Source organism: Xiphophorus hellerii, chromosome 20 (genome assembly GCF_003331165.1).
Source record: "Xiphophorus hellerii strain 12219 chromosome 20, Xiphophorus_hellerii-4.1, whole genome shotgun sequence".
In the NCBI taxonomy this organism is placed as follows: domain Eukaryota; kingdom Metazoa; phylum Chordata; class Actinopteri; order Cyprinodontiformes; family Poeciliidae; genus Xiphophorus; species Xiphophorus hellerii.
Window position 1 is genome coordinate 23,555,927 of NC_045691.1, and position 16,429 is coordinate 23,572,355.

At 39.0% G+C, this 16,429-nt stretch overlaps 1 protein-coding gene across 4 annotated transcripts in view; it reads left to right on the forward strand.

Annotated features, from left to right (window-relative positions):
* plxna1b (plexin A1b) overlaps positions 1-16,429 on the forward strand; it is a 218,729-nt gene that overhangs the window by 48,998 nt on the left and 153,302 nt on the right. For all 4 annotated transcript variants that reach the window (XM_032548434.1, XM_032548436.1, XM_032548435.1 and 1 more), the window contains exon 3: positions 3,160-3,342. In XM_032548434.1, coding sequence (XP_032404325.1) covers positions 3,160-3,342 — 183 coding nt within the window. The remainder of the gene's footprint in view (positions 1-3,159; positions 3,343-16,429) is intronic.

A 16,429-nucleotide genomic window follows, 5' to 3' on the forward strand; every position in this document is an offset into this window, starting at 1 on the left:
AATAATATTACAAGCAACAATCATTCTGCAAAGAATTCCCTGGTGTGCAGAAAATGTTACCCGATTAAGTACCATGAATTCAAGTTGTCAATGTAATGTTTGGTGGCACTAGCTGTCATATTAAAATAACTCTTTACTCTGCTGGCAAATTGAAAGCCCACATCAGCATGTTTTTAATGTTAGATGAAATAGACTGATAATAAAACCAAATTTGTAAAACATCATAAAATGTGATGGAAAAACATAGAAATCTCACTTGGGAAAAGTACAGAATCTTGAAATGGAAAATATGTTGGAAAAGTTTTAGAAATTTAAATGAAAACACAACTTCTCTTGATGATACCCATCACTGGTGCGTGCAGCACATTAACTTAAAGAAGATAAAAACAGGAAACCATATTTTCCTCATTTCCATCTCTGCTGCCAAAGTCAGATGAAGGTTTTAGACTTTAAGTCTTTGCTTACTGGCTTTTTAAAAAAAAAAACAGCAGAACTTTAAGTACAGTATCCAGCCAATAACCTTTAGAGACCACTGTGAGAAACACGTCTTCCACCACGGCTATTGGCCCAAAATCTCCTGGGAATTTATTGTTGCGTTAAATTGCATCATACTCAGAAAGTTGCCCTTGTAAAAGGCTGCCTATCCTCAAGGGAATCCGCTTTTATTCCTTGCTGATCTCGGCTGTTTAAAGCTTCCAGATTGTAGGAAAATTGAAGAACTTTTACCTTCATGTGCCCCAGGGAGATGGCTAGATAGGCTGTAGGGTATTCATGTTGATGTACTGTATAATGCATTGATGTAGAATGTTTTAACCCTTTTGGGGGTCTTGTGGAATCTGTACATAGTGATGTTAGGAGCTACAATGATGAATTAACCCTCTGTTTGTGTCCCTCAGGCACAATGTCATGTGTTTGTGTTTGACTGACATGAACACGTTTTCTTTCTTACATTTATTTTTACATGACTATAAAATTGTTGTCCCTAGTTGTAGCTCAGATGAGGATGGTAGTTATTTTGCTTGTGGCAAATCTGTTTATAGAGAATACTTTTGATTTAATGTGTTTATCGGTTTTTTACATGGCAGGATTATTAGACCATATTGGTGTTGTAGTGAGTGCATTGTCGGCTATCTTTGAGAGAAGGAATTTACCCCTCAGGCGTCAGTGGTTACAAAACAATGTAGTTTTCAGTTATAGCCGTGTGTTTCTGTTACTTGAACACACCCTCAGTTATGAGCTGAAAATTATCCTTTTTAATTATTGTTAAAGAACTGCTGCAGAGGAAGTAAGACAGCAGAAAGCCTCAACACTTCTCGGGGAACATATTTAGGTGTATGAAGGGTGACTTGAAGCAATTAGAGCAAAACGGTGCCATGCAAAAGAATTCAAACCCTATTTGTGGGATTTTATGTGAAACAGTGGGTTTTACTTTGGGATATGAATGTAAAAGGAGCTGCATATAAATGCTTACCACACTTCATATTTTCATGTGGACAGAACCCTTAAAGCCATGTCACATTTAGCTTCCAAGTCACAATTAAACACTACTTTGTTGCGCTATCATGTGAAATCCCATTGACATACAGTGACATTTGTGTTTGCAACATGACAAAATGGAAAAGTTCAGAAATGCAAACAGTTAGATTGTCTAGTGAGAGCTCCAGTGTTCCTATTGGTGCCAGAAACAGGCTTTAAAGGAGAACGAGAATGTCGAAAAAGGCTTTATTGACGTGTTCTGAGCTGCAGGCAATTTAGGTAGATCATTCGGGAGAGAGTGTGTGGAGGAGGGAGGTGTTATCTTTTCTCCTGTGTGGATCAATCAGATGATGTAGTGATAAGTCTGTGGATTACACTGCTATTTACACACTCCCCCAAGTGCAGGCGTGTGTGTGTGTGTGTGTGTGTACTGGCTCTGAATAACTCACTGATGGCCATTTGGTTTTAGTGTTGTTCTTCTGGTCCAATATGCTGCTTGTCAGTAACACAAAGCAGCGTCTGAAATGACTCAAACTGTGTCTGACTTTCACTCTCCGTCATAACCAGGATCCCTTTTCTTAGTCCGATGGAGTTATTTTGTTATAAATATCAATTTGCAATAGACGAAGCTTAATATTGCTGCCAGTAATTAAATGAAGTCCAACCTGATCGCTAATCCAACAACAATAATAATGACGGCTTGATTCATGGAAACCGTCTACAAAATTACAAAATGTGTTGGTTTAACATTGTCATTCATCATCAAGCAAAAGGTTTGATTCATTTTGGCACTTGAACCCTTTTTAATGCATCATAGGCTTGATGAGTGTGTGTGGTGACTGGTTAAGGGATCATATGGGTCACTGATCCGCCTTGGGTGATGTGCCCCTCGTGATATCGGAATGCTCTCGATATTGTCACATGGTCGCGGTGTAACCGCCATGACTGAACGCAGCTGAGGAAAAAGATTTTTGCTGGGTGGGATTGTGCTTGTTAGAATGCAGCTTGTCGGTATGAATGGCTCTTTATTTGAATAACCTATTTACTGTGTTAGCAACGGAATCAGAAGCATTAGAGACCAATGGGTTTCACTGCAATCCCCACTGGGCGATGAAAATGAGCTCCATGCGGACCTGAACACAGCTTGGGGGCTTTTAAGATCTGTTTTGAAAAGATTCTGGGGGTGCTTAGGATGGAGTGCTGCAAGTCCTGGGTCTGAGTGGACTTTCTGTTATCTTATCCTCAGCTCTCAATAAGGACTCAAAACATTAAAGGGATATTCTGGTTTGTTTGAATTCTGGCAAATCTATGAGACGTACGTGTAACCATGTTTCAACGTTTTCTTGAAAATAGTTTCTTTTTAAATGGCTTTTTGCATCTTTTTTTCCCCTTTTGATTATTTTATGGCTAACTTTGAGTAGGCATCACTTAGTAACAGTGCCCACACCAAAGAGTACCGTTGTACTGTTTGTAGTTTTTTCTGTTCACTCATTGAAAAAAACATTAACATATTGAATATCTGGATTGGTGCTAACTGTTTGTGTCAATAATCTCAGATAATTCTGGTCAGGAGATAATTTTTTTGGGGAGTGGTGAGTGCATCTTTAGACTATTATGTTTTATTATGTTGGAAAAATGTCAGGTCTTTTGCCTCGTTGCTAACTTTTTGTCTTCACTTTGCAGCCCCTGCAGATAGATGACAACTTCTGTGGACAAGACTTCAACCAGCCTCTTGGAGGAACTAGCACCATTGAGGGCACCCCTCTCTTCATAGACAAAGATGATGGCATGACTTCGGTGGCTGCCTACGACTACCGTGGCAACACGGTGGCGTTTGTTGGTACACGCAATGGTAAACTGAAGAAGGTAGGATTGTTTTTATGTTTAATCTATATTGATCTGATTTGCACAAGCTGAACGGATGTTCTTTGGTTTTGTTGTCTTAATTTACTTTTAGCTCAACTGGTTTTGGCTGCAAGCAACTGTTGTGCGTTTTAAATTCAAGCAGCGATTTACTGATCTTTAAACTGAGAGGATTCAGTTTCTGTTGAAGACATTTGATATAGCTTGTAAAGCAGTGTCTATTTAATACTCTTTAAATGACTGCCCCTCTGTGTCTGTGCATAAGTAAACCAAAAATGACTAAAAGACAAATATAGCAGCTGTTGGACAACGACCAGCTTTTGAGGACTTGAGCTGACATTGCATAAGCGAGCTAAATGTGCATGCTCTCTTTATGACTGGACAATTGTACACAGTGAAAGATACTTCACTGAGATGGTGTGTGATGACTCTGTTAGATGACATTTTGGTTGCATGCCAATTATTTATAAACATATCTGAATACACCAATTTTATATGTATTGATTTTTCTGACAACGGAAAAAGGTTGTTCTTTATTCTGTGCAATCATTCAAAGTTTTGAATGTGAATATCCTTTTCCTCGCTTTTCTCTCTTTGGTCATTGACCTTTTCTTAACTGGACGTTTCAGCGGACTCTTTCAAGGTTTAAATGAAGTAGTAGGATTTGCTTTATTATTCCATCACATAAAAAGACACTGCATTGTCCCGGTGTCATGTGTATTCTCACCTTGGATATTAAAACTATATTTAACTTGGCCGAAAGAGGGCTTCTCTGCTGAGACCTCTAAGTAAAACCAGTTTTATTTGCAAGAGTTTATTCCCACATTAGATACAATTTTCCCCCAGCAGTGAAACAAGTGCGTTCCTTTATTTTTTTATATAGAGGAAGGATGATTATGACAACTGAATGTGTTCACTACGAATTTCGTTTTGTGAATGTATGGTAGGTAGACATGAACTAACAGTTTTTATGTTTGTATAATTTGAACGTCTGAGACTTTCTCTGTGTATTCAGTTTATAAAGAAAAGGACTCTCATGTAAATGGCAACTCGTTAGAATTCAACCCGCTCCCCTCCTCACTGCTCAAGACCTGTCATCCATTCAAAATTATGAATGTATAATCAGACTGTGTGTTTTTGTGCCTTTAATGCCTGTTTGCGTATGCATGTGGCGTTTGTGTGTTTGTCACTCACTGTATGTGCAATAATGCGTTCTCCTGTGATGGCGTGGGTTTGTATGTGCATGTCTGTGTTTATGTTTATGAGGTAGAAGACAAACAATACAAGTTGACTAAGATTCAGTGCTTTGCATTTGTCAGCGTGACGCCCATTCACTTAGCTTGGCAACAACCGATTTATTTTCTCAGCTGTTCTCGCATGTCTCTCCCTCCGAGCTCCGAGTTATCCACTCCGGTTGAGGTATATTTGTGTGTGGAATCTCACTTGGGACGGAGGTTGTTGTGTTGCTCTCGTGTGCATTAACAACAAAGACAAGACGCTTGCAGTTCTTTTGGCTGCCTCTGAAAGTACAGGGAAAAAAAGGATATCGTCTCAGAAAAGACTGGATGTGCTGAGAGGGACCAGAATACAAAACCTTGAGCACACACATACTCGCACTCCGAGACTCCCGATAGCCATGAAGTCATAAAATGCTGGGATGAATTAATGGCTTTTTTAGTTGCACTTTTAGAGGAAAATAGATGGAAGGATTGATTGAAGGGCTGAGGTAAAAACAACCGGTGTGTGAAAAATGGATCTTTCTTCTAAGGATCCTTGAGCATCGTTCTTTTTTTTAATAATCTTTCAAGTACACTACTTCATTTTCTCTTAGATTCATCTCCTGATTCATCATTTGGGCAGACGGGAGAGCTTTGATAGCTCGTGCCATCTCCTTTCAGTCTATTTTTAATTAACAATGATGTTCAAGGTTGTCCAGAGCAACAAAGCAGTGGCATAAACAACATGTTTAAAGTGAGCACTAATGAAGTCCCTTTGTGCTCTGCTTGACACACTCACTCTCAGGGACGTTCACATGGGAAGCTTTCACTAATGAGTCAGGGTTTGATGGGACACAGATTGAGGAGATGTAGGAGCAGGAAGGAAGATAGAACGGTAAGACAGATAAAGGAAGCAATAGGAGATGGAGGAAAGAAGGAAGTGATAAAAAGGGGTGATGCCCACTTAATTCTAGTGGTCATCCAGACACTGCTATGGATAAAGATTGTGCACTTCCTTAGTTAGTTATTCACTTCCAACTTTGACTTTTATTGAAAAGTGGCAAAGCCATTATTAAAAGGTGCAATTTTTCTATGCAAATCACACTTTTCAGAATTTTATTCATAAAATGAGAAAATTGTCGTCTTCCAATTTTCCAGTTATTCACTTCTTCATGTTGACTTAACTTGCAAAAATCCTAATAAAATGTTCATGTTGTGTGGTTTAAAATGTGTTTTTAATTTTATGAGTTTGTAAATTTAGCAGGGCTCTGCTTTACTCAGCTCCTCAGCCTTTCTCCAGTTTTCCATCTCCCAACACTACATGAGCTCCGTAGTCCCTGCTTTTCTGTCTGAATAAGTGATGCACCTGAGTTACTGCTGTACACATCAATTATTATTTAACTAAAGAAAGAGGTGACTGGCCACTTCTGCACCTCGGGGCTTTTTGAGCATTGACAATAAAAGGGCATTGACCATGACAGGGACACACTTCCATACATTTTCAAAGTCCCTATGGGTGGTCTGGGGGGGGGCAGAGACAAAAAGAGAGCCTTCCAGTCAATAATCCAATACCTAATTGTGCTTTTTTTTAATTCTGTGCACACATTTACACACAGACAGGACTTAGGATTCCTCAGCTGCGCACACCATCGGGGGGCAATGTAAGCCATCTGTTATGTGCATGCAGCCTTTGTGCCAGGTGGTCGGAGCCCTGAGTGCCCGCTGGGTGTCTGTTGTGTCTGTGCCAGGCTCAGGTGGCCCGGTGTGGAGATGCTGCCTGATGCCCATTCAACAGTGGATGAGTGAGGATAACCCCCAGCTTCTGATGGCAGATAGCAGGAGCTCACTGTCGCCATATAAGGCTAGTTTTCCTGGTAGGCTAGGCAAGAAACAAAATGGTTCAGTAAGGTTGAAACCTTTTAGCCTACCTCAGACATGGTAAGGAAGACACTCAGTACCTGTACGACAGCACAGCTAACTGATAAGAATAGCATTACTAATATTTGTAAACTCAAATATTTGTCTATCTCCTCTCCTGGCCACATATTGCTTCGTCCATTGAAAAGTTTCCCTGGTTCTGCGTTTTTTGTTTTGTTTTTCAGAGACGAGCTTTAAGAAATGTTTTTTCTTAATCAGCTTATTTTCACAAGTTCTCCGTCATGTGACCACTCTGATGTCGGCATTGTTGGGAAATGTTTGGCATGTCAAGTGACAAAGGTCCGATTAGTGATCTCATCAGCCCCATTAGTGTGATTGTTGCCGGCAGCTTATGAGGCTAATACTTCAAATGCCTTTTGCATGACATTTTCAGTCATGCAAAAGGCATGACTTTTGTTTCTTCTACAAGAAACAAAAGTAGAAGTCAATTAGCTTTCTCTTTAAGCACTTATTTAATCATGTACTAGACAAAGTATTGATAGATTGTTTCTCTGATTAGCTTAAATGTGATGTACATCCGTGAAGGAAAATAAACACAAAAAATAAAATCTAAAACAAAAAGGGGTTAAACTCCATCAAGCTATTGCACCATAATATGTTACGATGGTTGGGTTCTAATAACAGTGGTGAAGTTAGACAGCATAAAGGTTTTGTTTTTATTCATAGGTTGTTTAGTCAGGCTATGTGCAATTTGGACTTTTATGTGGTTTTCCAAAGCAAAGAGACCCATTTTGTGGGAGTACTGCATACCAACTGTTCAAGGATCTCAGTGTAGCACACTATTTATTAACAGACAAATAATGGATTGTTTGCTTTAGCTGTTCGGTAGGTTCTAGTTGTTCCTGCCAGACCAGTGGTGGGACACAACCTGCATGGAGACTACTTCCAAGAGAATTATTGTTAGACAATTAATAATGATTAAAATACTTAACATATTACCAGTCCTATGGCATGACACCAACATGTTCACTCATTGAACGCCAGTCTATGCTGGTACCATGGATAAGAACCCAGAACCCTGACACGCTGCTGCCACAATAAGTAATCAATTACAATCTCACCACAGAGGTTTTGTGGATACTCAAATCATTTTAAACACTCTCACCCAATCATGTCCAAGAGTTTGATGTTGTTGATGTGCCCCTAAAGAATTCATTCACTGGCTTGCTGAAATCCCCCAAATTCTGGCTCCAAATTTATGTTGGGTTGGGTTTTGACCCATTGTAAAGGAGACCATAATAGTCTTAGCTATTGCTTCAACTCCAAAATAAAGGAAGAAATGGCAGTTTTTGATTTACACTGTAATAGTATAATTTGGAACATGGTAGAGCAACACATTTTGTCAAATTATAATTTTCATTGTTGTTGCAAAATTGAACAATGAGTTTTTGTTTGTGTTTCATGCAGCCCTAGAACTTAGTCAGACCATGATAATATAGTGCTGGTGTGATTTGTATGTCTTTCTATGAATGTAATGACTTGGATTCAGCTGTAATGCTAAAGGGTTACATAATATTTCTGAGGTTAATAAAATCTGACAGTTTGTCACTTTTATGTGTATTTTTCTGTATAAAGTCACTGACGTCCCTCTGAGACTGAGACTGATGTGTCACCATTAAGAGACCATGTCATGGCCTAATTGACGGATGATTATGTTTCTTGCAGATAATGCTGTCTCGTCAAAATCCCCTTGTGTGCTTGCATGTGCAGGCTTGCACGAGTTTTTATGGTTTCCATTTAAATCCATGTTACCACCTCCCCTGTGCCGCATGTTCTCCTCCCAAATGAGAACCGAAACTTTTTGCGGGAACTCCCCAGTTTTCCACTTTTGACAGAGTTCGGAGAAATGATGGCTTTGTTTGATCAGTTTGTTTTCTGGCGTAAAATGAGTCTGAAAAAACAATCATAATTAATTTTTCTGTTTAGCCCGAAGTGTAAACTTGACTTTTCTTCATTTTGTGTGAATGCGTTTTGTGCCGTTGTTTAACTGAACCACCCGAGCCACGAGTTGTTTGGCCCGGGCATGAGTACAGAGACTGGCTTTGTGCAGGCATTTGGTAGCTCTCGGTCATTAGTTCACACAGCCGCACAAGGTCACACAAACACACACAAGCACACAAACGGCGCATGAGATAGAGATGTAGAGCGGGATGAAAGAAAGCAGGCGTGGCAGAAGCCAAGGAGGTTAAGACCAGGCGCTCAAAACAAAACTTATGATTTATTCTTGCATTTAATCCTGACATGTTCTGCTTGTTTGCTTTACAGTCAACCCTATCACAATGTTCCAAAATAAACGCACTCAAAAATATATTTACTGTGTTCTCCATTTAACTTTATCCTACACTCTATCCACAATTTGCAAGAGTTTTAAATTTAACACAGTGAAGGGGCAAAAAAACAAACAAAAAAAAAAACATTAAAAGCTTATTTACACAAAGAGCCACCATAAAATAACAGATAAAAATCAGTGTTTGTCTAAATATTTACATTTTGTACCATCTGCTAATCTGCATCATAAGTGAGTGTGTGTGAGTGTGAACTGTGTTTGCATTGTCCACACACTGTCCCCTCTACACTACATTGCTGATCAGTCGTGGATAAGAAGAGGAAACTGAGGAAACTAAAGGCTTTACTTGTTTTTGATGACGCTTTAGGAGGATGAAACGGAGCAGTAGGAATGTCAAGTTATCTCTCCTACACATTCCAGAATATCTTCAGTACGTCTCAGTTCACAGTGACCCATTTTAAATCCGATAATGCACAAATAAAACATCAAATGCTTCAAAACAATTTATTGTTTGGTAATGCTGCTGTAGACACGTAACGAGAAATAGACTGAGGAGGTAAAGTCCGAGACACATTTCTGGCAGAAATGTCAGTTTAACATGTTGCTTACAACTTAGAGCAAATAGGAAAAAAAATGGCACTTATTTAACTCAATGATTTTCAAAGCAATTGTAATGGGATTAAAAGGAAAGAGAAACGACCAAAAATCTGTTGATCATTGCCAACAACTTTTCAATTTTGGCAATGTTTTATTATTTTGCATCTCAAACCATTGTTATGCAACTAAAGAAATGATTGTATGCAAACGAATAATTTCGCCTGTATTTTATTGTTTTACATCTCCAAGATGAAGTCAGTTGACAAAACTCAAACTTGTTGTTTGAGTCGGTGCTTTTGTTTGAGAGAGGGAGTAAGCATCCGACTTTAATGACCGAATCTTTTTTTTTTTTTTTACATAAATAACAGACAACTTTATTTAATATAAACTGATATATCATCCTTCTCGAGACCAAATTTGCCTCCATATGTGTGTACATATGTGTATCCCACAGAAGCATGTGGATATCAATTATCTCTCATCATTGCCAGCCTGAGTCTTTTTCCCATCTGCTGGCATGTCCTCACATGTGGCTACAGTCAGCTTAGAGATGAGCACAATCTTCCTGTGAATGATGTCTCCAATTCATTCATCCAGAGGCACAGTCGAGGCTTTGGGTTGGCATTGTCGAATCTCACAAATAGAACGCTCTGCACCACCTCTGGATGTGAGATCCCTGCGTTTGGTCGGTGTGTAGCAGGTTGTTTTTTCAGTCCTGTCAAGCAATCAATATCAAACAAATATAACCTGAGTAAGTACAAACTGCTATTTTCAAATGATGGTTTCAGTCATTAGGGTCTGAAAGCTCTCCAAACCAATTTTTTGCCGTTGCTGCATTTCGTTAGGCAGATTGTAAGGCCTGACATAAAGGATCAAGAAATCACTTTTTTAAAAGAGTTTGAGCCATAGACCACCTCTGAATGACAAAGAGTTTAGTTTTCTAGTTAAAGTACAGATTTACATCCAATTGTGATGACTTTACACAGGTTCCCAATGTTGCTAAGTTCAAACAATTATGCACAGAATAGTGGGTCAGAATTTAACCACTGTGATTTTTAAAGACATTCACTGGCATTTGTGCTTTGTTTCTTTCCCCTGATTTTCTTTTTGTTTTGTTTTTGCACCACCATAAGCTCAAACAATGCCCAATACACATCAGTTGCTTCTTTCTTTTATCTGAATTGGCCACTATGTGCCACCCGTTTTATGAATTAGTAAAATGATTCTTTGCTTCTCTCTCTTTTTTCTTTTTTATGTATTCCTGTTTCATGTGCTGCTCACATTTTCTCTTTCTACTCTTTCTCCGTCTCTGATCAAACATTCCACTCGCTGATAATAGTCGATCAAGGAATGCACTGATCCTGTTTTTCCTCTAATCATTTTCTCAAATTAAATAAAAAAAATAGTGCCTTTATAAATATATGTGTACATGTGGCAAGTTTGCATCTGCACAACATCAACACTTTCATTCATACACATACTAAGACACGGATTGTAGCATTTATGTTGAAAGGGTAGACAGTAATGAGGGTCCTTTTAAAAGACTTTTATGTCATCAGATCTGCTTGAATCCACCCACACAGTCTCATTAAAACTGCCGTCTCTATCTCTGCACCTTTGTCCTACAAAGTCATATCTCCTCTGATAACTCATACTTCCAGACTCCCTAACAAGCATAGGTGACAAAAAAAAGAATGACTTGGCAGTCATTGTGGCTAATCTTCACATATATGTTGTAATCCGAGTGCCAATTATTAGAAGGAATTTAACAAGCACTGCGATGAATGTTCAAAGCTAATCACCTTTAAAAAGCAGGATAAGTTACAGTGAGCCACAATGTCACCTAATGTTACAGACGATAACAGTTTAGTCCTTGATAATCTTGGTGCTAAAGCAGTTTAGCTCGGTCCAACAGTGTGTCGCTGCACTCATTCACTTCTTGTATGTTCCCTACCCTGATTCGCTGCTGCCAGGGGTTAATGAGCCAAAGTGAGGAGCAGATCAGAGCAGGAAGGAAAGGGAGACTGTTGAAAAGAGAGCAGAGGAGATGAATAATAAATGTATTACGCTTGAATCCATTTTTAAGCGAAGATTGGAGAAGTCAGGATGCAAGCTGGGATGCTCACGTGTACCAAGTGAGGGAGATTGTAGGTCATCTCCATTAGGTATCTCTGGATAGAACATCAACGTACTTCCGTTTTTTTAACATGTTATTCTCATATATTGCTACTGACTTTTTTCAAACCTTTTAAGTTAGTTCCTTTTTCTGATAAAGTGTGACAGACATCATTTTGTATGTGAATAAGCCGTTTTAGAAAAGGGAAGTTGATCATAAGGAAAAGGAAATTCAATGTCCAGTTAGGTGTTTGTGCCCAATGTTACTGCAATCACACCAGGTGGATGGCAGAAAGCCAGACATCTGCCAAGACTAACAAAGTAGCAAGTCATAAACAAGTTTATTCTAGTTAACACTGTGGATGGGAGCAGAATGAGATTTTAAGCAAATGTTACAGAAATATCTTAATTTAAATAATCTGATGGCTCATTTCTCATGATTGGAAAAAGTTTTTTTTTCTACATATTTCAACTTCACAATCAAACTCCGAGGGCATTTCTGCCATTTTGTTTAAAATTGCCATCAATTTTAAAACTGCTGCATCAGAGGGGGCTCCATTTATTGCACAAATACACCGTGAAATCAGCATGCACAATATTAATAATGCAAAGATATTTTGGGGATGCAATAGTTGTTTGCCTATTCATTCACACTTTGCATCCTAATAAGATAGTCAACATATTAGATAGTCTCACTGTAAATGGAACAGGGAGAGCCACAGTTGACACAGGTTACATTACCCAAGATGCTAACAGGTATTGTCAAAGAGGGAGTTTAAGCATCCAAAAGATTTTCACCACATTTTCACCAATCCTATTCATAATGTCACCACCACTTGACTTTGTAACATTATCGGTCACTTTTAATTTGAAGCATTTCTATAGCGTTGCATTAAAAAGATTTTAAACAGTAGGAACGTGGTAGGATGGAAATATTTTGTCGTTTGGAAACTGTACCTTTAAAAAAAACCTTACACACAAGGTTGGATATGTCCTGATATTCAACCTTGCTATTAGAGTGTTAGTTATCTTGAGGGACACAGCAGGCATAGCTTAGCTTTGATTGTTATCTCACATACAGGCCATTTAGCGTCTCTCACACACTCATTTGAACATTCAGGCTCAGCAGCACTCGGCAATATGCTTTAATTTAGAAGAGATGCTGTGCGGCATTCTAGTAAGAATGCCGCACAGCTCTCCACTAATTTTCAAGAACCTCACATGTGGGCTGCTTAGCCCTTAACCCATAAAGCTTTTTACGAAAGAATAAAAACATCCAGAGATAGGAAGCGTACTTCAACAAGACACAGCTCTCTGATGCTTCTTTAAATCTGTGCAAAATAGATGAATATGAGAAGCTTCTTCAGCTCCATTACATCAAATGATGAGTGTGAATATGAGTTACTATCAAATTAGCTAATCTACTGTGAAGAATGTAGACAGCGCTGCAGTTCAAACACACTCGCGCACACAGGGCCCTATGGGGAGTAACTGTAGGCGGCTTATCAGATTACTCATTGCAACCCTAATAGATTTTTAATAGATTGTTTTGATTAGTTCCTCTGCTTTAGTGATGCAAGATGCTTGCCACTTGTGCGTACTGAAGCGAAAACACACACCGTTTTATCCTCGCGTGAAGTCTGTTATTAGGTAACACCGAGGGAAATGCGTTTTACTTGAAGGATTTCTTGCTGTTTCATCATATGCTTTGGGAGCATGAAAAGGTCAAAATAGATATTTTGCTATCAGTCTTTGCTTTCTTTTCCAGACTGAAGTAAATGCTCAAACTCCATTCATACATCCTGATGTCACCACAAGATCTTTTGACAAATTGGAATATGTTTCAACTTATATTGACTTGAAAATATATTCATACCACTTTTGTTACATTACAGCAACTAACTTCAATGTAATTTGATAGGGAGTGTGTCTAATAAACTTACAAAGTGCATCATTTTGTAGAAGTCAAATAATGCATGATTCCGAAAGGTAAAGCATTTTTACTCTAATAACTCCAAAAAGATTTTAACTTTCTAAAGCTGCTAAAGTTATCCTAAAGTCTTTTTACATTTCTTAAACATTTTATTGGTCCCAGCTAAATAAAATTATCACCACAGCATGATGCAGCCAATAACATGTTTCAAAGGTTGCACACAGTTTGGCCTCATCTGACCAGAGCGCCTTCTTCTACCTGTGCCTGAAGCAAAAGTTTCAGGCTTTCAGAGAACAGCTGTATGTAAGCTGTGGTTAAGTTACAAGCAGGTAACTTAACTGTTGAGGGGCATCAGAGTAAAGGGGACTGAACACAAATTTCGCACATTTAAGATTCATTGGAATTTTAATAGTTTTGAAAACAATGTATTAGATTCCATCCACTTCCCAATTAGGCTCTACATTGTGTTGGTCTATTATGTATAATTACCTGAAACTATCTGGAAGAGTTCAAAGGGTATGAATACTTTTGTGAGGCATTTTTAGTGCTATCTGATATGAACTTATTTCAGTTCACCAATCTCAAGCTCACACATTTTTAGTTCTGTGCAGGGCAACAAGTTCACTCTAATTAGAGGATTTTTATTTTGTTTATCATCAGTGAGGAGTGTAGCTGTTGTTCTAGTGCCATATAAGGCGCTTTGCACAGCACAGGTTGCAGAAAACGCGGTTAAAAGAGTTTGTACAGCTGACCCTGGGCCAGTATAATTTCCATCTGCTACAGCCTTAAAAATGAAGAATTGAGCATTTAAGAGGGGCTTGCTGGGCCCGGTTTTATTCACTGTCTTGCAGAGTGTTATATCTTTTTCACTGCCTCTCTTTGTCCTTGCAGCCCTCTTTTCTTTTCTCTCCATCTGCATTCACTAATCACTGATTGTCTCTTCTTGGTAAAATATTTACCCATGCTTTTCTTTGGTTTGAATGTTTCAAACTGATTAATTAGTCATGTGTGCAGCCATCTCTCTGCTCTGTCTTTTGTCTCCCCCCCTCTCTGCTTTTTCTCTGTTTCACTCAGTTCCTCTGTTTCTTCCCTTCATTTCACTCAAACCATCAGTACTCTTTCTGCTCCTCTCTTTCCTCTCTGGATTTGGTCATTAGCTGACTGAGCGAGCTGATTGCATCTATTCCCAAGGCTAGTATTTGTTTATGCATCTTCTTTCGTTCGCCCTCACCCCATCATCACTTCACACCCATCATCTCCTATTTGTATTCTTTTAACTTTTTCCCAGCTTTTTCTCAATTCATCTGCCTTCTTTACACCTGCGTTCCCCTCTGTCTTGCTCTCCTCCAATTCTGTGAAAATGTGCTGGCCCTTAAATACTGTTTTGAGCATCTAAATTAGCCCAGACATACACATTGAAGCTCCCAACAGTCTCCTCCACATTTACTCTGAAACAATAATTGCACACTGCCACTCTAAATTGGCTAACACCAATTAAGCCTTCACTATTATTTTTAATTGGTGATTTAGTCTGGCCACAGTTTGGATTCTTTGTCTCCCTGGACAAGGTTTAGTTGGCCACCAACAGCCCATGTGGCCATTTCGGAGACAGTTTCCTCCTCTCTATGGGTTTTACAGTGGCCTGGCCAGCTACTGACACTGCCAAGAGCCAACGTGGAGACCTGTGTGTGTGTGCGCATGTTGGCGTGTGTGTGTTTGCTTGTTGAAGGGAGAGTAACAAATGCTAGACAGAAATATTGTCCTCTGTCTACCCTCCTACCTCTCTTTTCTGCCACCTCTCACACTCCAGCCATCCACACAGTCCTCTCCTCCTCTGTCCATGTGTTACTGTTGGATTAGGCTAATTAAAGTGCTACAAACAAGGTCCCCAAGGAGAGGCTGCAGACAACCACACCATGCACGTTATTAAACGCATGTAGTTGTTAATGAAGGCAAGAGTGCAGGTATGTCCAATGAATGGAGAGGGATAGAAAACAAGAATCAAGTGGACATACATCATTCTAAACATAGCTGGCGTTTCTCTGCAGCCACAAATGAGAAATCGTCTTGGTCATTGTTTGTTTTTGAAAAAACATGATTTAACGCTTTATTAACATGATTTAATGCTTTATTTTCATTCTGTCATTTTAGCAGTCCTAATGCAGTTCTTTGGGGATGTTTTCCCTACATCTATCTAATTTTGTCTAGACTTTTTTTTTTTACATCAAACTAATAGTTAAAAGATAATCTAGAGTGATGTAGCTGTAGCATGCATTGGAGATCAAACTTTAAATGATCAAATTTAATCCAGACTAATTTGAAGTGTGAAATAGCCCTTTAGTGTAGCAGTTGTAAACAGATGCTAGCAGTTAGCTGCTAAAGTTAACCTGACACTGTATTATTAATGCTTAAGATCTTCTATATTTTGCCTGTCACTGTTTTTAACTTAATTTCTTACTTTAAAATAAGAGTCTTAAGTATATAAAAACAGCGTACCAAGCTTGAACAACTTACCTTTTCGAAATAACAGCTTATACTTACATTCCTATATAAAATAATATGCCAACTAGGCAGAGGTTTCCGAGACAGACTTCAAATTTAGGAGAAAATAATGCTTTCATATGTTTTAAGGGCGCGTCTGTGTGACGGATGGTTTGTCAGTTTTGTTAGCACGGCAGGGAAGGAGGTTTCAGGACACGATTTGCCTCCAGGCGTGGGAACTTTTTCGCTTTCCTGTCTGATTGTGAGGATTAACAGTTTGTTCTTGAAACACTATCCTGTCGTAGAGGAAGAAAGGAAGGGATGTGGAACGCTGTGTCACTCGGTAGAAATTCCTTCCGGATGTTTCCCGTATCAGGATATCGGCTCCGTCTCTAGAAAAGCGCCTGCTTCCAAGGACACCTATTGGATTACTGATAACCTTGGAATGGATATGACCAGCTCAGAGGGTGTGAAGGAGAAAATATGGGTGCACTGGATTTCTCCTGGATGTGTTGGACTCTT